The 24,536-nt window shown below is 39.6% G+C and overlaps 1 protein-coding gene across 1 annotated transcript; it reads right to left on the reverse strand.

Annotated features, from left to right (window-relative positions):
• Positions 1 to 1,124: 1,124 nt before the first annotated feature.
• Positions 1,125 to 16,468, reverse strand: sec14l1 (SEC14-like lipid binding 1). The gene is made up of 16 exons (XM_080906247.1): positions 16,294 to 16,468; positions 15,864 to 15,960; positions 11,077 to 11,226; positions 10,723 to 10,854; positions 9,567 to 9,695; positions 9,249 to 9,468; positions 8,815 to 8,924; positions 7,707 to 7,896; positions 7,235 to 7,323; positions 7,071 to 7,141; positions 6,790 to 6,961; positions 6,230 to 6,364; positions 5,382 to 5,516; positions 4,918 to 5,160; positions 4,590 to 4,768; positions 1,125 to 4,338 (listed from the first exon to the last, which is right to left on the reverse strand). Exons 2-16 carry the CDS (start codon positions 15,924 to 15,926, stop codon positions 4,254 to 4,256), a joined length of 2,103 nt encoding a protein of 700 aa, XP_080762373.1. The 5' UTR covers positions 15,927 to 15,960; positions 16,294 to 16,468; the 3' UTR covers positions 1,125 to 4,253.
• Positions 16,469 to 24,536: the final 8,068 nt, after the last annotated feature.

Below are 24,536 nucleotides of genomic sequence, written 5' to 3' on the forward strand. Positions count from 1 at the left end.
ACAGATAGACAGATAGATAGATAGATAGATAGATAGACAGACAGATAGATAGATAGATAGATAGATAGATAGATAGATAGATAGATAGATAGATAGATAGATAGATAGACAGACAGACAGATAGATAGATAGACAGACAGATAGACAGATAGATAGATAGATAGATAGATAGATAGATAGATAGATAGATAGATAGATAGATAGATAGATAGATAGATAGATAGACAGACAGATAGATAGATAGATAGATAGATAGATAGATAGATAGATAGACAGACAGATAGATAGATAGATAGATAGATAGATAGATAGATAGATAGATAGATAGATAGATAGATAGACAGACAGACAGACAGATAGATAGATAGATAGATAGATAGATAGATAGATAGATAGATAGATAGATAGATAGATAGATAGATGTAGTTTGCAAGGAGGAATTTCAGAAAATGTGTCCAATTTATCATCGTTAATCATTTTATCATCACACAGACTCATTCGGTCTTATTGCCATGTTATTTTATCACTTTGGTTTGTAGATGCTTTGTAGTTGCAGGCCTGCTCCAAGTCGAAGCCACCATTTCAAATTTAACAAGTCTCCAAGCATATTGCTCCCACTGCTGTTTTCCCAGCATGAATTTTAGCTAATTTAGCATTTCTTGTTCTAAATTTTCTAAATTTCTTTTTTTTTTTTAAAAAAAAAAAAAGAGGAAGGCTTAATTTGATTTGCACACAGCCTTCGAGGTCTGTTGTCTTTTTATAGAGGAAAGTAATTCAATATTTTATGTGAACCCTGGGGCAGCTATTGTCAGGATTCAATCAATGGCATGACGATAAAGCGTGAGTTGGCACTCTTCTTTATTACAGGAAAGGGATGCAGCACAAAACATGTTTGTGGTTGTGTCATAAACGGGACTGCGATGTGGTGCTCGATGTCTCCTGTCGTTCATTCTTACATTAGACAGATTAGTTACTCGGCACAGCTTAGTAATCGATCCAAACAAGCAAAAAGATAAGTAACTGCTATAGTGTTTCCACTAAAGCATTTAAAAGAGTGTGTGTGTGTGTGTGGGGGGGGGGGGCAAAAACTCATATTGACCTCCACAGTTCAGTGACCAATTAGAGGGCAAAGAATGAAAATGTCAACTACAGCAGTCAGTGAGCCGAGGAAGCCCAGAGAAATAAATGCAGGTGTGATTCGAACGCAGATGAAAACAACACAACTTAAAGCAGAACCTTGACAGTCTGTTGCAAATGAGGGCAGAGCTCAGAAATTGCCCTAAATTGTAGCTAGATTGATGGTGTCTCTTGTAGCAGGGAAAAATCAATGTAACACGATATGAGAGATGGTATGAAACATCAGAGATAAATAGATGTGACTGTATCTATTTGTTTGTGGACATATTAATCAAGCCCAGCAGTATATCAAGTCAGAAAATGAATTTCAAACAGGCCAATATAAGATTAGCTAATCAGACAGGTCCACAACTCAAACGAAGGAGTTTTACTGTTTGTTTTTCAGCTTCCGTACATCACACTCAAACCAGGGCCGCGATTTAGACGCACAGTTGTTTTGAGACCAACAATCCCGGGCAAAGTTTTCCTGCCAGTGTATCAAGCCTCCGGAAAATAATGTGGCGCACTAATCCGGAGCTCTCCTTTTCAATTAGTGGGAAGGTCAAGATTGTCAGAAGGAAGCAAATGAAACACGGCTTAGGTTTTAATGAGGCTCCACACTACAGTGAGAGCCTACAACCTTATGCCTGATAAGGTTTTCTCTTTTATTATCGAGTTCAACAAGAAAAAAATCCATTTTAGCTGAAGCCTGTGGTGGATAAAGAGAACTGGTTGAGCGATAAGTGGTTTTCACCTTATTTTTTATTATTTTATTTTTCGCTTTGTATTTTAGGCACTATTATCAGCTGACCTTGGCTTCTCTTAATGCATCAACTTTGTTAGCTCTTGCAAATAGACTCAGAGGAGTGTGTTGACATGGGTAAGCGGTGCATGAATCACTATTTTGCAAAGCACAACCTCCCTACCTTTTGTAATTTATTTATTTTTTCTATTCATGAGATGTAAATACAGAAAAAAAAGACAGCCTCAAAGTCATCCCCGTGTTGCCTATTTCCATGTCTGAGTCTGGAAAAGCTGAGAAAAGATCGTTCATTATCATGTACATATTCCCAGTGAAGGCTGGGATGCTAATATCGGTAACAAGTCTGAGGACTATTTCAGCAGCATATTATGAATGCAGCCCTCCTCCTGCCTGCCTGCTGTGCTCGCCAAAGAATAAAGTGTTCTAGTCTTCTAGGTTGCGGTCTTATTCCAGACTGATTTTAATTTGACTCTTACTTCAGACAAGTCCAATCTCCGCCGTGGTGGGAAAGCACATTCAATCAGCCGCTTATGAGGCAGGTTAGAGAGAGAATGTGAAATGTCTTAGGGAAATAACAGGGGGATTGAGTCTTCATTTGTGCCTATGGGGAGGCAAATTCCAGATAACTTTGCTGGAGACTTATCTGGGATGTTCAGCAGCGCAACAAGCGAATAAGTAATAAGAAGTCAAAGTGCAGGTGCATTTATCAGTTCTTTCGTCAAAACTGGTGAGGAAGAGAGATAATATATAATATATTGGACAATACATTTGATCCTAAGACATCTCTTCTAGCACAGAGAGAGATTCCCATTTTTTGTGAGTAGCTTGAAATCTTTCAAAACATTTCAGGTTTCTTACAATTACAACTTAGAATAGATATTCAGGACATCTCTAATCTTTCTTCATTTTATCAGATGTTATAAAGTCAAAATTCATTCAGTTTACAACAAATATATGCAGAAGAAATGTTCCCATCTCCTCCCCCTGCCCACTTTTAACATTACACTGTACCTAGTAAACATCAGCATGTGAGCACACAGGACGAGCTGTAATGATTAATCAGCCGAGTGATTTGTGGCTTCAGGTCAGCCAGGACACCCTCAGAAGGTGGCGTCAGGTCAACCAAACAGGTGGCCACATTATGAGGTTATGCATTATCGAGTATTTCATTTGCTTATGAAATTTTACATATGTAGACATTTTCAAGCCAATGTGAGCCAGTAAAATAATTTGGCCTTAAAATATATAACAGTTATATTAACAAAAACATTTTTTACGAGAAAATTAGGCACATCAAGATACAGAAGTGTTATTCTGTGTGTGGAAAATGTGGGTTTTGGGAGGTTGTTAGAGAAGGCTGAATAATTCACTAAACAAGCTTCAGGCTAAGTCGGTGAACTTTCTCTGTCTAACAGCACCGGCATGGCAGCAGGAAGTCAGGATGCTGGTAAATCAGCCTCAAAAAGAAAAAACTCCACGTACCTGACTGTGCCGGGATAAACACCAACATGACACGAGTTTGCAACCAAGAAGACAAAAAAAAGAAATAATAATAATAACGCAGGAAAATTCAATTAAGCTTTAGCTGGAAGCATCTGATAAGTTTATGGAAATTAAAGTTTTATGTAAATCAGTAGTCTGCCTGGCCCAGTGCCAGATCACAAGAGGCTGCACTTTATTGCATTTAAATTAGCTGCCTGAGAAAACTAAGCAGCTCCGCCTAACAAGCCCAAAAAACATTACATGAAATCTAGGGAGTGTGCTGCAGATTTTCAAAAAAGAGGTTTCATACCAGCTTCTCATTCCTAAAACCTCACCGTTTGCTCGAAGAGCAATAACAATCTCGATGATAAATCAAAGATATTGCTTCAGCACAGCTTTGCCAGCGCAGGTGCTGTTCGAAACACTTGGTGCAAGACACTCCAGAGACATCGATTATTATTGTTTTACAATTCTGAACAATTCTCCCTTCAATTTCATAGACAACCAAATGAAGACTGTGAGTTAAACTCCAAGCGGAAAGGCCGCTGCAGATTTGAGAGCAGCTCCAGCAGACTGCACTGACACCTTGTGGACAACAGAAGCAAGGACAGAAGCTCATGTGTGCTTTTTTAAAATTTAATCTAAGAATATATAAACGCTACTGTGTGTGAGTCATCTCCTTTTTTTCATTTTATGCATTGTCGTATTGCAAGGATATAAGACGAAAGTGCATTTTCATCAGGTATTTGCATTATTAATGTACTCCGGTAGAAACAAAAATCAGTCTTCAGTGACACAGCTCATATTTGAAAAACAAAATTCTCTTTGAAGGCACCAGTGGATACAAGTGAGCTTTGGTCATCGCTGCATCTGGACGTCCGCTTAACAGACGCTACCTTGAAATGGTAGAGGATGTTGTGGTGCCACTGAGCTGTGAGAAGCCACTGTGACAAGACTCGAGACTGGTCATGGAACCCCTAAAAAAACAAACAAACAAAAACAAATCGACAAACAACATTATCTTAACTTGAAGACGTAGTTACACCCAATCAAATACTAATCAATTATTCTAATCACTGCGGCAAATAAAAGGCAGCTTGCGCACAAGCATAAGGAACAAACAGTTTGCATAAATGTCCCTGTATATATATTTAAAGTCTTACATAAGACCCATGCAGTGAAAAAGAGCCTCAGTATAGCATCAAAAAAATAAAAATACCAAACTGACCTGAAGTCACAGGAGGCAAGGACCTCGGTGTAGTACATGATTTTACACTTGTGGGAGGAAACCTGCAGAGAGGCCAGCACATCATCCACTCGAGGCATGCTGGAGGCTGCGCAGGCTGCGGAGCTTAGGAAACGCCACTGGAGGATGTAGAAGCCGGGCCAGCGTGTTATGTGGGAGCCCTGTTTCAAACCAGAGAAATCTGCAGGATCAATTTGTGTTCGCTGTGACGGAGGATTAAGCACTTAAGACGGCGAACGGGGACAAAGGAAGGTTGTCTGAGACTGTTAAACAAAGACAGATCAAAAGAGCTTTTTATGTCCTCTCTCACCTGCACACTCTCTCCCTCCCTACACATGAGGGCTTTCTCCACCGTGCTGTAGTCCTGGCCTAGTACCCAGCTCTTGTCTATAAGCTGTGGATTAACAGCCCCTAGGGAAGCGATACCATGAGTTTCCTTTCTGGGAGGCTGAGGGGCTCTCCTGGAGTGGTAGATGTTAAATGCCACATCTCCTTTAGACACATCAAAGTCCCATGTGATGACAGAGGAGGCCTCTGTGATCTCTATCAGCAGCTGTAGAAAGATGTAAGAAGATTAGAAACACAGGTCTGAAGACTGCAATTCATTAATCACGCTATATATTTTAAGCATGCAATGCATAGTTGTTCCAGTAAGTGGCACTATTACACAATGCATAAACTCTATTAAACGCAAAGAAATGTCGCCTTTCTTGCCCTGTTGTTAACTCTTATTGTCATAAAACTGGAGGCAAAGCATAAAAGTTGAGACTGCACCTCGTATGGAGCCCCCTTGTAGATACTGGCACTTTTATAGATGGAATCAGTCAACAGGCGGTTTTCTTCACTCTCTAATTCTTCTGCTGTTCTGTACAGAAATTTGGGAACCATTCCTCCTTCAGGAATGTCACACTGAAGAAGAAGAAATAAATGTGATTAAAGCAGAACGCTTACTAATATATATCAAAATATATGTAGACATACTAGCTTGTTTTACAAAAAGCATAGTGTAATAAAGTAATATCTTATGTAATAAGTTTTACTGCAATTCATATGCCATGAACTTAGATATGCAGGTTCAGTTAAAGGATAACCTTTCTCAGTATGAAATGCCATTTTATAGTTCCAACTAGATACAGCTCTTTCACTTTCACGTTTGCAGCTGAGCAACAACTTGTTGAGTGCTCACAGAACTGACTGAACTGTCACAGAATTCAAACACGCGAGTCCTCCTGTAAGGACATCGTGATGTGCCCCAGATGCAATTTTTTTCCTTTATGTCAACAAAAAAAGGAAAGAAAACTGAGCCAGCTGAGCTGAGGCAGATACTGTACCCACTAGCCAGTGAGCACAGTATGTTCTGGTCCTATCTGACAACCTGCAGCTCAAAAATCTATACAGGCCTCCAATATATCATTTCTTCATAACAAAACAACACAGGGTCAAGGGCCTGAAGTGCAAGGTGATGTTCACTGGATTTGTAGAGAAATGTCTACCCAGATGTAGCTATGCTAAACTGGTACATGCTGGTGAAACCACATACTGCAGGTATGATATGCATATTTCTGGCTGGGCTGAGACTGACTTTCACAGGTATGGTCAATAAGCTGAAGACTTAACCTCACCATGCAGTCTCCTTGCAGGAAGTCAGGGATAATTTCTCTGTCAATGTAGTCTACCAAACCTCCTGGACCCTGGTAGTCGTTTCCAGCATAAACAAGGAACTTCTTACGAGTGTTTTCATCAATAAGGGGGCTGACCTGGCGGTGAGACCGAGAGAGCATGCAGGAAAGGGCAAAGTCACTTATTATGGACTGTGAAAGCCAATCCATAATCAATGAATAATTCAAGCATGAAAAATGCACATGTTAGCTGGTTGATGGTGTTACTAAGCATCCATAGTATTTTATATTGACATCATCGTCCCAGTAGCTCATTCTCTTTCTGTAATTTCTTACAATCCTGCCACCCATGCTACTGCATACAGCAAAGATTAAATGTGCCCCTATGGGTTTTAGTTTTACAGTCATCTTTCCTGGTCCATAAATAGATTTTTCTTTGTTTATTAGTTGCTCATTTTTCCAGCATGGCTGGACTGCACTTAGCTATTTATAATCTCTGCATCTGTATTCTACAGCTTTATGAATTCTTCCATATTCAGGTGATGCAGTCAGTTTATTCTCACCAGGGTCCACAGCACAGGGAAAACTCTCGGTGCCCGCAGTATGAGCAGGCGACCCAAAGTTTCAGGGTAATTGGCCTCAACAATTTCGATGATTCTCAACAGCGCCTTAATGCCAGGTCGCCACAGATGACGCATGTTTAGACCGTCCAGATCCACCAGGCAAGTCCAAGAACTAGCGACACATAAAAACAGACATCGCATTGTTTTGGTTAAAGTGCACTGCTGATTTCTCATTAACCAATGGGACACGAGCAGGATTAAACTAAATACGATTTAGGCACCTAATAGGTTGTCCAAAAACTCTGGTGTTTTCCTCACAGCGCCTCAGTCCCTCCTCATTAATGGAAAGCACCTGCAACATTGTCACAGTTAAGCGCCAACTTCATTTAGAATATCTTCACTTTTTGCTTTGTTTCCATGTAAATTAAGTCATAAATTATGTCACCTGTCTCAGCAGCGCCTCCTCACCCAAGGCTCGTACTAAACCTTTAGTGTCCATTTGACCCAGACGCAAAATGTACAGAGGACGGCCATCTGAATGAGAAGGAAACACAGTGAACAATCACAAACTGCACTGCACACTTCCACCTGTAAACAAAGCTGGTGTTTACCGCTCTAGAAAGGGTATCGGTTTAGCATGTAAACACTCAAGGGGAACATCCTGTGTTCAAGTCTTAACTGTGATCAGTTGGATCAGCTGAGCTGTTAAAAGCAATGAAACCTTTTCCAAACATGGGAGTGAAGACATATGGTGTTCAGACTTTGCAGTCAATAATTAACAGGCTGTTTGAGAACTATATAAACACAAAAGCTTAAATCCCTGTGGCTTTTAAGATTAGCTGATAAAATTTCCCTCTGCCTGGAGTAAAAAAGCCTCACAATAATGGCAATATCAACCAGCATCGCTCACTCAGTACCTTTGTCGTGGTGGTGCCAGCCTCCAGAGTAATAATCCTGGAGCAGTTGAGGGCGCTTCCATGTGTCTAACAGGAAATCCACCTGATGCTGTCTCCTCCAGGTCAGTGACTGGCAGAGGAACTCCCTGGCCTTGTCGAGGTTGAAATCTCTGGCCCTGAGGAAGCGTAGCACATGCTGATCCTTTGGAATCTGTACATGAGAGGTGCATCGTTAAAGATGCTGATGAATCCAAAGCATTTTTTAATACTCTGCTGGTGAAAATCTTTGCAAATTGCATGTAGTGCAGTGAAAAAGAAATTGCACCCTAAACTGAATAACTGGTTTGCTTCGTTTGCAAAAAGGTCCTGAAACAGCAAAGGAGCCCCAGACCATTACACTACCACCACCATGTCTGACTCTTGGTTTCATGTTCTAATTATTAAATGCTGTGTTAGTTTTATGCCGATGCAAAGGGACTCAAACCTTCCATAATGTTCATCGTTTGTCTCTTTCTTATTGTTGAACCATGAACTTTGAGCTTATTTGAGATAAGTGAGGCCCGGAGGTCTTAAGATGTTGTTCTGGGTTCTTTTGCGATCTCATGGAAGAGTTGTTGATGCACTCTTGGTGAAATTTTGGCAGGCCATCTGCTCCTGGGAAGGTTCACTACTGTTCCAAATTTTCTCCATTTGTGGATAATGGCTTTCATTGTGGTTGACTGGAGTCCTAAATCCTTAGAATTGGCTTTGTAACCCTTTGCAGACGATGGCAATGACTTTTTTGCACGGGGCCAGGGAGGTTTGAATGACCTTTTTTCCTTAAATAAATAAAACAATAATTTAAAAAATGCCTTTTGTATTTACTGGGGTTACCTGTATTAAACCTATATTAAAATTTGCTGGATGATCTGATAAACATGATAAATATGCAAAAAACTAAGAAAACAAGAAGGGTGCAAATACTTTTTCACAGCACTGTATGTCTCTGAGCATCAAAACTGAGCTAGAGTAAGAGTGGAAGCAAGAGGGAAATAACAGGTTGCGTGAGTGTCTTAGAAATAAAGGCATACTGTATATCGCAGCATCAACTGTTCACTAATGAAAGAAACTGTGTTTGTTTATTTGTGACCTTGCCCTTGTGGGTTTCCTGCAGCCATTGACGCAGCCGAATAAGACAGCTCTCCTGCAGAGGCGTTAAATCACCTAGGTAACGTCTGATGTAGTCAGCATCCAACTTGTCTACAGGCCAAAACACAATAACAGCATAATGTTACACAATATTGCATCCAACAGACTGAAGACTATGGTGCAATTTCAGCGTTTTTGAAAATAATTAGACACGGTGAGTTTTGCAGGTTTTTATCAAACACTTAAAATGTTGCTTCTGTTTGTTTGAGGTTTTTTGGCAGTGCAGTTATAGGAGGATTCCTGCACTGCTGTATAAATCACCCACTGATCTATTTCCCACACTTTTAATATCTCAGTTGGTAAATTCACTCTATGTATTGTTATCTTTTGACATTTATATTAAACCTTTGCTGGGATTAGCGAGCACACACTGACCATCAGGCGAACCGGTCACTAGCTCTGCAGAACATGATGAGTCTTTACAGTGCAGCCCGTCCTTGGCACTGTTCACTGGGATGGCTCTGGCAGCAGAGGGGGGCAGCAGCTGGTGCCTCCAAGTGACTGTCCCAGAGTCAACAGTGGAGGTCCAACGAGGTATATAAGTGACTCCTTCTTTCTCCAGCTCTCTGAGGTAGTACTCAATAATTTCTTTACCCTTCATCAGTTGAAGGAAATGAAAGACTGAATTAATTTTGACAGTTAGGGAAGCATCTGGACCAAGACGTGAAGGCAAATGAAGTAAAATATGCAAACCTTTTTAATGCTACTAGCATATTGCTTCATCGCTATCTTCTCTGCGGTGCTTTCAAAACCAAAAAAGGACTTAATATCCAGACTAGCCGACTGTTCGAAGCAAGTCCAGCTCTCATTCTCTGGATGAACCTGTGGAAGAGGACACGCATATGAATTTGAACTTGAACCAAACTGTTCGACCAAACTCTTTGTTATGTAAACAAAGCACAAGCTGAGGTTTAATACAAAATATTACATCAGTGCATACATGGTTACATATCTCGTCATCACAATTTTAACTGCCTTTTAAGTAAATGGTAGGTTCTGGTGCCAGGTACTGCACATACACTCACAAGCCACTTCATTAGGTACGCCTTTTCAACTGCTTGTTATTGTAAATATCTAATCAGCTAATCACTTAGTAGCAACTCAGTGCATACAGGCATGCAGACATGGTCAACACAATCTACTAAAGCTGAAAACTGAGCGTCTGAATGAGGAAGAAAATTGGTGCCAGATGGGTTGGATTATTGCTGTTGTCCATCTCTTTATGACTACAGCGTAACACATCATTTCAGAAAGCTCAGATCATGCCAAACTGGTTTCTTGAACATCACAATGAGTTCACCGAACTCAAACGGTTTCCACAATCGGCAGATCTCAATCCAATTGAGCACCTATGCAACTATGTGATGCTATTATGTTAACATGAACCAAAATTGATTGAATTTGTGCCACGAAGAGTTAAAGAAGATGAGAAGGCAGCTGTAGCAAGGTATACCTAATGAAGTGGCTGGTTCAGTAATTGCAAAATTACTGTCATACAAAATTCTTACTTTCTTCTGTGCAGACTGCCACATGATACAGAGCAGACATCAAAAAGTTGTGCGAAGCATCTTTTAACAGGGAGAGCAGTATTATAGTAACTCTGACTGAGACAACAGCAGCTTTAAAGACACCTGGTGACACTAGCTCTTTAGTGCCTTGAGCACACTATGGGAGGATCACCTAAGATGAATAATTCATGCACCACATATTGCATTGCCTTTAGCAGGGACTCTGTACCATCCGGCAAGCACTAGGCGTTGTAAAAGTTTATATAAAAACAAAGAAATAAACCTCCTACACGCTGCCACATTCTAAGCACCTGATTACCACGTTTGACTCTCAGACTCACCGTGTAGCTGCACCTCTCACGGACAATGACTCTGTTAGAAAAAGTCTCATTGTGAACCTCAATATGGAGCGTCCTGTCTCTGCGGTTCAGAGAATTTTTTTGGATGAAGTACAGATAATCCACGCCGGCGATCTACATGCAGAAGAAACAAAACATGCTACATTTACAGTTACTGCAAAAAGTCACATCTTTTATCCTCCAATAACACGTGCAAGGCTGAAATGCATCATTTACAAGTATTTCACTAAATAAAGAGCATCTGGTTTTTGTACTTCACAAAAGAAAGATCACATCATAGTAACCAATTCCTTTGCTTTACCGCCCTCATCCCCTATAAGGTCAGAGTGGAAGTACCCGTTTGAGAAGTCGTGGGGCTTCGATGTCGATCGTACAGCGCCTCTCAGTCACCAGCACGCATCCATCATCACTTTGGCTCTCACTTATGATCTCGCTGTCCACAAACATTGGAATCAATGGACACTTTGGGAACCGTCTCACGTAGGCCTGAAAGACATTTATATAGAAAAATTGATTGATTGGGTTTATTATTATGTTGTCTGTATTAATGGCTTGCCTGGGTCCATTCAGTTTGTTCCACTGGGAGCTCTGCCTCAGTGAGGTAGCTCACTGTTAGGAAGGGAAAGCTGCTTATAGAAAACTATAATCACAAAGGCTGACTGAATAGATTTATAGCACTGAACTACTGTGTCAGGTTAGGGTGCTTTTTTCTGTAGTTAGCAACTTTAGTTTATGTAAATGCCTATTAAAATGTTGTGTTTTGCAGACACCAACAGCCTGCAGCATTTACAAGCAGTAATTGCCACGTGTTTTAAAGACCAAAGCATGTGACCATCTGCCCTCGCCACTATCACCAGGGCTACCTGTATGCACTTACTGAGCTGCCAGGCAGGCGTTTCAAGATCTGCAGTAAAAGATGTTACTTAACAAGGGGCAGTGCAGCTTCTGATAGCAAACTATTGACAACTAAGCAAAAGCAGGGGATGAACTAGACCTTTATGATACGGACAGCTGCCTGTGTAATGGCGCGGATAGAGGGATAAGCATTTTAGCATGGGATAGAAAAGTGCCGTCAATGTCTTGAGGAACTGCGTTAAGCAGTAAAATCACTAAGTCAGCCAAGACTTAAGATTTTAAAAGTTTAAAAAGCTAAACTCTCAAAATCACACACACACAGACAACCTCGCACATCCTGCACGCATCAATACAGCACAGCGTATGAACAATCCAATCAACAGGATGAAATTATTCACTAAGAAAATTATTGGGAAATGTTTCTGTGCTAATTAAGCAGCAATGACTGGCGCTGTGCAACAGGCAAACTAACAAAAACAGTATGTTTCACTGATTGCAGACAAATTGAAAGCTCTGTTCTGCCTATTCCCCCTTCAGCATTATGAGCATAACCACATAATGGAGGCACAAAATATTTAATAATATATATAAAAGGGGGGGGGGGGGGGGGGGAGAACATGGGTTTCTAGTGTTTTAGGCAAAGCAAGCCTTGAGGACTTTGTGTAAGCCAAACGTCAGACAGACAGCACTTTTCAGCTCATTCAAATCATGTTTTACTCTTCTGCCGATATTGATCAAATGCATTTCTACAAGTGTCGTGCGTTTACAGGCACCTAGCTCTGTTACATAAAGGCCCCGGAGAGTCATTAAGAAATGTCATGACAGGAACAACAATGGTGTCAAGGTTAAACATTCAGTAATATCCAGGACACTGATTAGCACTGTTAGCCTGAACAACAGCTGTCAGTAGCATTGAGGGAGCTAATGAGAAGCTCTGAGGTAAATGGGAGCAGAAGAGGATGTTAGCTGTTCATTTGGATTCTCCTCTTTAAGCTGTCGCAGGCTTCTTTCTCTTCTTAAAGGAGCTGTTATTTAGCTTTCACAAAGGGCTTATTTTGAGAGTCTTTTCAATAACCTGCAGTGACGCAGGAAGAATTTCAGACCTGCAAATGTTCCATGGGGAAGCATCAAATGGCTTTGGTGTAGGTGTTATCCACACTGTCTATTGTGTTAACTCTGTATAGCAGCTGCACGGCAAACTGTAACCGCTGCAGCATCGCAGTCTCTACAACCCTTCATCAAGGATGTTGTGCAACACTTTGGCTTAATGTGTAACTTAAGAGAAAACACCAAGAGCAGACCGTACAGGTGACGGTGCCCCTCACGGGAATCCGTATTTATTTTTCTTTTGTCCTACTTTTGCTTTGCCTGGTGTTCTTGTGCTTATGGTTTTAGCCCAAAACTGCAATTTGCAGTGATGGGAAAGCAATGCATCGGTATCATAACAAAAAATATTCCATTTAAAGAAAAGCCAGCTTATAGCATGGAATTTTAATGGATTTTTCCCCCTGTGTAACTATTGAATACTGTTGGAATAATGGAAAGTGAGTTATATAAATATAGCTGCAAAGTTTTCTGCTGACAAACTCTCTTTTTCTTAGCGTTGCATTTTGTTTGCTTTCTAAAGGATAAGAGAACTGGTCAGCGAGGCACTTACATAACTTACAGCTGTTCTAAAAAACCATCCTACAAAACAACTCGAGAACTCCCGACCTCTGCCCAGGCAGCACATGATAAGAAAACAACAACCACGCTGAATGACTTACAGACACCTCAAATACACACTCACCAGCCACTTCATTAGTTACACCTCACTAGCACTGGGTTGGACGCTCTTTTGCATTCAGAACTAACATTATTTCTGAGACGCTGGAAACATTCCTCTGAGATTTTGGTCCATATGGACATGACACCATTACACAGTTGCTGAAGATTTGCTGATTTCACATCTTTGTGGTGAATTTCCCAAAGGTGCAATCTATTGGACTGAGATCTGGTACCTGAGGCGGCCAGTTGAGTACAGTGAACTGTGGTCATACAGCTTTGGACATGGTCAGCAACAATACTCAGGTCGGCTGTGGTGTTTAGACAATATTCAGCTGGTACTAAAGGGGTCAAAGCGTGTCATGGAAATATCCCACAATCATTACACCACCAGCAGCCTGAACCGCTGATACAAGGCAGAATGGATCCATGATTTCAAGCTGTTTACAGCAAATTCTGACCTCACCATCTGAATGTTGCAGAAGAACTCAAGACTTATCAGACCAGGCAATGTTTTCCAATCTTCTGTTGTCAAATATTGGTGAGCTTCAGTTTCCTGTTTTTGGCTATTTGGAGCAGCGCTCGGTGCGCTTCTTCTCCATCTGTGCTGTGCACTCTGCTTACGTTGGCAGCCCAGTATCACAGCGTTATGTAAAAGACCATTTCACACTTTGCCTTTACAAATGAAATATACACACGTAGCACTTGCAGTAACAGCAGAGGGAGATACTTTATTTCAAGCCAACATGAAAATAATCATGGGAGGAAGCATTTAAACTGACATCATTAAGACATTTACATGTAAATATATACTAGCCACCTAGCTTAATCGTTTCTGGTTATTAAGGACCCTTGAATGTACTTCATGTGTTTTTGCTTACTACTGACTTCTTGGCTTTAAATATACTATCTCCCCCTGTCGGTAATGCAACCATTATCTTTTTTCCCTCTCCAAAGTTAGAAGTGGACAGGGTGTACCGGCGTGTTTATTACACGTTTTGCTGTGATACTGGGTTGACTTTGGCTGTAAGGAGTGGATCCTTTCAGCTCAAAGCAGTCTGGTTATTCTCCTCTGATTTCTGACATAAATAAGACAAAAAGTCTAAGAAATGTAATTCTAATGCAAAAACAAAAATCACAATAGATCAGCAGTTTGCAAAATACCCCGAACAAGAACGATGCCACGTTCAAGGTCACTTAAATGACTTTCTCATTCTGATATATTCTTGATTAAACCCCACAACCTTTGCATTTGCCAGACTCTGTATAGATAAGAAATAACGAGATTGACCGAAATTTGTCCGTTTTTGATATTTGCGCCAAACGAGCAGTTAAACTGACGTACCAAGTGAAGTGGCTGACTGTGAAGCACTATGGTCAACACTGTTGTTTTAATATGTGCTATATAAATAAATTTTGATTGATTGAGTGTCTATATCAGGGGTCGGCAACCCTTGGCACGTGGTGAAGGGTTAAGTGGTGGCACGGCATGCAGTGAAATAATCTGAGAAGGTGTATTTAAAAATAAATATCTAAGGCTGGGCCACCAATGCACATCACAAATTAGCTCACACAGAGCTAATGACAATACAGCTAATGGTCTTTTATGACAATTTGGACGGAAGACTTTGTGCAACAGAAAGATCGTGCTGTATGTGCCCTTTGCCTCGAGAGTGTTGTTTGCCGGACTTCCAGTGTTAAACGACAATTTGAGACGAAACATCAAAAAACCTTCAAGGATGAGGCAGAGAAAGTTGAATCAATTACACGTGCTGTGTCAAGATATGAGAAGCAAGCAAGTACTCTAAAAGTTTTTACAGCTGCAAAACATCTGGTACTGGAACTGAAGCAAGTTATCGTATTGTTAATGCAACGGTTGATATGGCACTTTTTTAGATGGCACTTGTCATCAAAAAGGTTGCCTACCCCTGGTTTTTGCATAACCATTCAACATCAAGGCCAGTTGCCAAACACTAAATGGCAAGTCTGGTTTTGAAAAAAGGAGTCTTTATTGTGCTGTGTGTTTTCATGCAAAAAGAAAGAAAAGCACCCTTCAAGTTATTGTATTTAAAGCAGCACGAGCAGGAAAGAAAAAATATGCAGCATTCCAGTAAAGTCAATAAACATGCAGTACAGACTGCAAGTAAGCAAATATCAAAAATGAGACAAATGACTATCTGAGGCAGACAAGGCTACTGACTATTTTCTGAAAGTGTCTGGTCTCTTTTACATTGCCACCTAACCATGGAATGAGCTGGAAAACTTTTGAAATCTAAAATTTATTTATTTTCATGAGAGGAAAAGCTGAACAGCATTTGGATTGCAAAAGGTCAGTGCCCTAGAGTGAAAAGCAGATTGCCAAACTTTGATCCCTAGTTTGTGTATAAAGGATATTTTGCAAATATGAAGCTCATATTCAATGCTGTGAGCTGGAAGGCTGCATATATACATACGCACACAATCTGTGAATTTAAAAGATTCCTCAATATAAGCACGTCACTTACCGCCATTATCAACTCAAACGGGTGCTTGTAGACCCGAACAGGGGACTGGTACTCCTGCACCATGGCTGAAGCTCAGTCAGCAGCAAACTCTGTTAAACTGCCACAGAGATATGACACGGCAGCTGTCAGTATAGATTAGTGGAAAGGGCACGTCTTCTTCTTCTTAAAAAAAGTCTACATAACATGAGCTGAGTAAAGGTCAATGAGGGGAGAAAGAGAGGACAGTGACATTCACATGACCATAATTAGGGTTGAAATATAAGCTGTGTGCTGCAGAAGGAGAATTTCAGAAAGTTTTTTTGGAACCAGTTGGGATGTTTTGATCCATAGAGAAAATGTCAAAATTCAAAGTTTGTTACAATGTAATGACACATAAGCAAACACAGTGTCAAGCGGTTTCTATAGCGGAAAGAAAGACACTTTGACTTACAGAAATGTTTTCTTTCCGTGCCGGCAGGTTGGCTTACTGTAGCTGTCCAACTATATGAGGGTCCATGTCGTCAGCTGAGAGAAGAAAGCGAGCCTCTCGCCTACTTTCCTACAATGAAAACCGCAAAAGAAAAACATTTCCTACCCGTCACTTTGACCTTACGGCAGACTTTTGACTCCGCCCCCTTTCGGCCAAACAGGAAATCAACGTGATGTTTGAAAAAAAAAAAGTCGTTTTGGTCGCACATTTTCAAGCAAAATTTCATCCGACACTGACAAACACGAAATGAACAAAAGACTGTAAATTCGTGATTTTTTTTTTTTTTTATCTGTCTAACATTATTGAATATTTTCTACCGCCTTTCTGGACTCGGACACAAACGTAGGAGGGCATATATACAAAGCTTTTTAAAGCTGTTGTTGTTGTACCTTACCAGACGACATGATAAACACGGAAAATGTTTTAAAAAATATGTCAAAAGTTTGTTAAACAAAAATAATGTGTATTGTTGTTTATTAGTTTGTTTATATTGTTGTTTATTAGAAAAATGACAAACTTCACATTTTTAATCTAAATTTGAAGTCAGAAATTAATGAAACAAAATATTTAAACGACTAAAACGAATTCTGTTCAGAAATGCATGTAAGTTGCTGGCATTTGTCATCTTAATAGAAAAATAATAAAGACAATAATAAAAACAATGGGCTTTACTTGTTTTTCTTCTTTTTTAAAACTAAATTGAAAAATTCATGGATAGCAATAATTATTAACATATAGTAACATACAGCACAGTAATAGCAGTAATTATATTTATAGAATTAAATGTGTTATTTTGATCAAACAGGTTGCACATATTGGTATGTTTATTTGCAAAAAAAAAGTGGCTCATTTCCCAGTATTGTTGATTTAGGTCACGATCCTTTCATTGGGTCAGAAAGACAAGAGGGGTCATGATTAGTTCTCTAATCTACAGGTGAAACTATATATATATATATAAATGTGTGTGTGTGTGTGTGTGTGTGTGTGTGTGTGTGTGTGTGTGTGTGTGTGTGTGTGTGTTAATGAGAGTTAAGGTAATAGAAACAAAAAGAGAATTATGATTATAAACTCATGGCCAATAATAAAAAGCTGAGCAGAGGGGAATTCTGACTGTGTGGTAGGATGTCCACATCTAGCAGCTTTAAAAATCTGTGAAAAAAAACCCAAAATCTTTACCCCTTTGAAGAAAGGGTTGGATTTCCTAGAGCTGAGCCCTTCCATTGGAGCACAGCGTAGCTCTGAGTAGCTCTTCAAAGCCTTGTTCAAATGAATCAGATTGAATAGATTGCTCATCATCTCTAAACTGTGCCTCTGGTTTCCAGCAGAACATTTCTCACTAAGTAGTGCTGTTATAACATAAAACATGGCATGAAAGCAAAGTGAAACTATCATAAGTCAAATTGTCATTCTAAGTGAAGAGGGACTCCTCAAGTGTCAGATCATGACTAGACTGAAGCTTTCTCTAAAAGGCTTTGTAGATAACAGATAAGTTGTATCTAAATCAGACTCAGGAAGGTGATAAGTGACCATGCCATCATCAGCCACTAACCTCTACCATTATTAAAGATTTGTGGGGCATAAAGCCAAACACTCCAGACATTACAAGAAGCTCTCTGGAACACTGTCACATTGTGCTGGGGCAACGAGTGTACTCTGCAGACCAAAACTTTCTCAAACACATGTATATTTCATTAGACACTTAAGCCATTGCTCAAATTATTAAGCTCATTTTGTCATTTGCCAATTTGTCAATTAAGTTAAGAACTAAAACGACAAAGATTATTTGCTACTGGCCACAGACCTTTGGACTGCACTGAATATACAATAGGCTTATTAAATCCATCACTGCTGTTCTGCCTTGTTAGAGTGATGACAGGTATGGCTTTGGTTACTGGGACATATTTTTCATGGCATTATTTTGCAAAGGTGTTTACTGTGTCCTCGCTGCCTAACATTTGCCGTCCCATGGAGATACAGCTGGTCCCACATTGAGACTCCAGAAGCAGCATCTGTGGGGGAATTCAAAGGTTCTGGATCTGGCAGCCTACAAAAGGTAGTGCGGTCCAGCGGGGGACATCCTGAGAGGGGGAAGTGGAGTTCAGATAAGCTGTTTCTCCTAATCAGCCTCAGGCACAAAGAATAACGTTACCACAGAGCAAGCTGTTCTTACCAACTGTCTCTGCAAAAAATATGGATCAAACTGCACCTCGGTTGTGCAACTGCACTGTCACTCTGTTTTTTATTTCTTGCAAAGTACCACAAAAGATGTGACATTTGTTTAGTTTAGGTTTAGGTTTTTTCCCTTTTCCTCTGTCAGGTTGTCAACCGTTTTAAAGGTTTGGCATTAACAAAACTATGATTTCAGCTGTTGATGGTGCTAAAAAACTGAAACTGAAATCACGGCGAGTGTACTTAGAGACTGAAAGACTTAATAAAATATGCTTTACATAAAACTGACTGTGTACTTCCGATGAAACCAAAGTCAGCCATTACTCCAAGACAAGTTTTTCTGTTTTCCTGCGTGGGTGTTTTAGTTGTTTTCACCGTGGGTGTAAAAGTTGGTGTGTCTCTACCATTTGATACTCTAATTATGATCAAGGGCCATAAAAAGCATCCTTGACTCTATTATGACAAAGATGATTACTTTGAAATTCATATCCTGCCATATTTCACAGCCTAGGCGAAGAATATCACAAACACAATGACTCATCTACTCCCTTTGACTAAAATGATCACCTACACCCTCAGATGTTTGTGGTAATAGTCTGACGGGGGAAAATGCACACGGAAGTTTACTGATTGTTTCCTTTGAGCTCGGCTCATCACCTCTCTGAGCTCATCTTTCTTTTCAGTCCCTTCTCAGCTCCCATGTCTAATTAACTGTAATAATGACTAAAGCACTTTAGATTTATTTCTGTCTTCAATGCTGCCCAGACTTCACAATGACTCCACGCATTTCAACCATACAGTAGAGCATTGCATTCATGCATTGGTAATTCAGAGCATAAATACATCTCTTTTGATCTGCCTTTCAGCTTGATATGAATAAGGATGCCCAAATATGATTCTCACAAATGAAATTGTCACGCAGTTTCCAAAATTAAAGCACCTTACAGCCTTGGAGAGTCTGTATTTAAAGCACATAAAGCCATAAATATCAAACAAAAATCAGGAGAAGCTGGATTTTAGTTGTTTCTGCTTGGAATATATATTACATTTTTTATTTATCTATTTTTGTTCAACATTAATTGAATAAGCAAAATGCATGTGCAGTAATGCAGATGAGGCTCTTTGCAGTTAATTAGTTTAAGTGATTACAGGTTCCTCACAGTTTTTCTCTTCTGTTTCTCCTGGGAAAGCGCCTGAAGCAACAAGTCAGTGTTCATTAAAATGGAGGCTATTTAAGAGAAAAATAATAGGCCGAGCTGTGAGGAATTTCAAATACTTTTCAGACAAACAGAGAATTATTCTGGAAGGCTCCATGTTTAGCAGCATGAAATAGATCATTTGAAATTCAATTTAAATACCCCCTACCTGTTCATACCCAACGTGCAGCGGATGAAAAAGACTCCACTGTGAATTGGATGTCTATATGCATACCTGTTAATTTATTTTAAGACGAGTATTGGATGTTTTCAGGACGCCCAGCAAGGGGTCGACGCCCTGCAACTGCCAGCGAGTGTGTGGACCACCTAATTACAATACTGTGCAAAAATCTTGAACCACCACTCATCTCTTTATATTTTGCTTCCAAGGAGTTCCAGTTCTCCATGAAGGACTTTCGAAGTGTTTCTTTGGATATTGACTGCTTGTTTCTTTGTTTTCAGTCGAGTCCTTGTACCTGACCAGAGGAATGCTTTCTTGTTTGTTTGTTTGTTTGTTAAGTCACCAAACACGGACCTATGAATCATTCAAGCATCAAAACCAACTCAAACACACACACACATAACAGAACGTTTAGTAAAGAACCAGCTATAAATTTTATCTGTTACAAAAATATAATTTGTTCCCATTTTTTTTAAGTTGAATCTATTGAAAATGCCAACGATAACACAGTGTGACAGACATAAAATTATATTTTTGACATGATGATCACCAAACAGCTGATAACTAAACGCATATCTCAGCTTGGTGTGCAGTGTGTCCTTGAAGAATCTGAGGAAACTGGATAAGTTGAGGGCAAATGGAGAAATGGCAAACCTAAAAAACTATCCAGATGAACAGTAGCCATTTTTAAGGAAGGAAAACAGGGAGAAACGGTTGAAATATGAAAAATTCCACAACAGCTGAAATGAAAAATAGCAGCAACAGATCTTATGTATCGATGAATCCAAATCTGATCATTCTGCTTCAAAATGTCACCAATATGTGGCTGTATGTATGTTTGTTTGTATACGTTTCCATAAACCTGCATCCATTTTCCATTTTCCTGAATTCTTTTAAACACTGACACTGATCACAAAACGTTTAAAAAATGAGCAAGTTGACTTTCAGCTCACAGCTGTAACCCACCTGTTAACTAGAAATGGACAAGAAAGAGTGATAAATTAGCTGAGCAGTTATTAAGTAACTGGAGTATTTAACCAAACACAGTGATGGAAAAGTCAGACAACATGAGTAATAATTGCATGGTTGAAAGTAGAAATAATAGATAAACTGTGGCAATATTGTATTCTTATTATAATTATTTATTAACAGAAGGACCTGGGAGGGTGGAGCTACACTTGTTAGCAATGTTGCCTCACAGCAGGAGGGTTGCTGCCTAGCTGGAGCTTTCATGTGCATGTTCTCCATGAGTCATTATTTGTTTTCAACAGGTGGGTCGGTTTTTTCTCACAGTCCAGCGCACCCGTGTAAGGTTAACTGAGGTTAACTGTGGAAGAAGGTGTGGATGTGGGTAAATGGTTGTTGCAGTCTCTGTTTGAACTCAACTGTAGCTGGGTAAGCAGTTAAGAAAACTTACTTAACTTACAAAAATACTTGGTTAAAATGTGTGTCGACACTACTGCAGTTTTTTAAGCTTTCATTAAAAAGGTGAAAGGTCAGCACTGTTTCGGCGTTCGACGTATTATTTCTTCAGGTTTCATTTCTATTTACAGTGAAAGGATTCCACATGTAGTGTTAAAACAGTCTTTGAGTAACCACACTGGGAACCACACAGATTCTGTTTGTAGTGGCTGTGATGCATTTCAGCTCAGTTCACTGTGCCGTGTTAGCTTTCAGTGAGATCCAATTAAGGAGCGTTTTGCTATCATTATCATAAAAAGCTTTACAGAAACGCAGTCTTTAACAACATGCATCCCCCAAATGAATGCTGGCCTGAGGATTTGGCAGATAGTCAGATGAGACCTCACACACTTAGTCAGACAACATAAAGGTTAAAATAAAAGGACTGCATTTAATAGCCATTCAATCTATGGCAGCTCCCCAGAGCTGCTTTTCTTTGAATGGGGGAAATTGTGCGTTAGATGGAACGCAAGGCCAATTATGTCAGGCTTGATAAACCCCATTAGCACAGCATGTTATGACCTTTTCATTCCTGGCATTTGGCACTCACATAGATGGTTGTTGTTCATTTGCCATCCACTTGAGGTCCTCAGTCCATTGGCAAAAACTAGAAAAAAATAACAAAACAAAGAGACATTTTATGTGATGTTAATTGTTTTTTTTTTGTTTTTTTACTGTCGTATTAATTCCACTGCTCCTGGAACACAGAGATCACCCCTCTCCTAACAGGTGGAGGTAAGTTCTGTATAAGCTGTAACCCAAGGTTAAACTGTCTAAGCATGATGCTTCACCACAATGTCCAATTTTAGACTAATATCAGTTTTTGAAGCTTCTCCTTAACATATCTGTGGTGCAGAGCGCCTGTGTTTCCAACTCTGGGTTCTATTAGCTGTGAGATTAAGATGAAGTAAATTTTAAGATTTGCAAGAAGACAGAAAAAGTGTAACAGTATTTTATTTTAATATTCCTACCACTTTAGTTAGTGGTGCTTCAGTGTAGCAATAGCACATTGTAAAGGGTGAACGTAGCAATGAAAGGAAACTCATTGACCTGCACAGTACAAATGTTCACAATCTGCTCTGTTAGTTTCAGAAGAACCACATTTTTACATGCGCCCTGTGCCTGGGAGATTTGTTTTTTTTATTATTGGGTATTTTATTGAAGTGGGAGGAAAATGTGTAATTATTTAATTTAACTGGTGTAATACAAATGCAATGTCTGAGATATTCTGCATGTTTTTTCCTCTTTCTTTTTTTTTTTTTTTTGAACAGCACAACAATTTGCTCCACTGGCCTCCTCCACCCACACACACTAGCCTGTGTATTAGCAGCATGCTTTTGCCGAAGACATTCGTGAAGCTAATCTTAAACCAGGCTAGCGAGGAAAAAAAGAACAACAAGCATGAGGCATTTTTTTGACTTTCTCGGGGAAAACAGATCAGAATTATTTCGATTAATGTTTGTCCAAATAAATGTACCAATTTTAAAGATGTATTCAGAAACTGATTCACGGATATAAACAGTATGAGAGATATTCATATGTTTACTGAATGGCCACTTTATTAGTTGCATCTGTTCAACCACTTGTTAATACATATGTCTAGTCAGCCAATTACATGGCAGCTACTCAATGCGTTTAGGCATTGAGACATGGTCATCATGACCTGCTGAACCGCCTGCTCTGCTGGCATTTTTCCACACAACAAGAGAATGGCCAAAAAAAGAGAGAAATTATCCAGTGAGCAGGAGTTTTCTGGAAGAAAATGTCTTTTTTATGCCATAGCTTTTTTATGCCATAGTATAGAGCCATAGCTCTATACAATCACACAGTAATGAAATACATGCCATCCATCCCCTGTAAAAACTCTACATCAGAATGTGGCAGCTTCTATTACACCCCCTAAGGTGAAAAAAATGAAACAGAAAAGAAATGAGGTATGATTTATTAAATCCCATGCCTCTCATCTAAGAAGAAAGATTCTTGTAGTCCATACTCGTTCAGAGAAACATCAAGCAGAGTAGGGGAACTTAAAATTTGCAGACTAAAATGCCTCTAAGACAGAAAATCATGTTACTATGTCTTGGCAGCAGGCAAAAATAATTTCATGTGAGAGGAATACATTTCAACATCAGATTAAAGAGGCTGTGGAGAATAGGAAACAGACCCAGCAGACAGTGAAACAAGATGAGAGACCAATCAGCGAGCCCACACATGCAAAACTATCCTGAAAAATACATCAGATCTCATATTCTTTGAGGGAAAACAGATATATTAGCCCTGGAAATAATACATGACTACAATTAGTGGGGCATTTGGTGCACAAACAGTGAGCAACTTTAAAGTATGCAACTGTTTTTTGACAGCCTGTTTGCCACATGCTAGTATAGGTGCACATGGAAGTATCTAGAAAGCTGCAATTGCCAGAAAACGTGCATTTTCTACAGACTTGGCAGCCAGTTCTGACTCAGGTCTTATGATAGTACACAGAGGTCTAATTAGTAAATCTTTAATGTGCTGGTCTTCTGATATAAAGACAGATTCAGGGTTCTGAACTTTGAGACACAAAATGACAAATGCGTCTCCAGACATTCGTGTCAGAATCAGTCATCTTGATGTAAGCTTCCACTGCCCTTTCATATTCAAATGAGGAGGACGCTGGAGCGTATAGTATCTGGGCAGCTGCGGGAATGTGAACCCATTCAGGAGGTTTAAAGGAGCAATGATCATCACCTCAGATTAGCCGTGTTTGCTCTTCCTACTGCATTCCAGTTCTGGAATGTCAATAGTTTATCGGACATTTTTCACCCATTAAGGAACACCATCTTACGATCTTGCGTTCATGAGGTGTTTGTGTATTGACTAGCTCATGGAAAATATTATATCCCTTATGCTGTTATAAGGCACAATTAAAGGCAGAAATAAAAACTACAAATTGTTGGGGATTTTTTTTTTCTTATTTTTTACTTTTTGTTGGTGGTGATGATTGAAGCCATGGCTATCAGATGCTTAACAGTAATGACTAAAAGCAGGAAAGGGAACAGCTAATCTGCCTCTGTCCGAAGATAGCAAATCACCACACATTAAAATCAATAAATAACAAGTACAGTTCCCAAATGCCAAACTAATACTTTAAATAGCTGCTTGTCAAACTCTAAAGAGAAACAGACTGTAGATTAAGCATCTGCAAAGCTCAAAAT

Source organism: Rhamphochromis sp. 'chilingali' (genome assembly GCF_963969265.1).
Source record: "Rhamphochromis sp. 'chilingali' genome assembly, chromosome: 15".
NCBI classification, from domain to species: Eukaryota; Metazoa; Chordata; class Actinopteri; order Cichliformes; family Cichlidae; genus Rhamphochromis; species Rhamphochromis sp. 'chilingali'.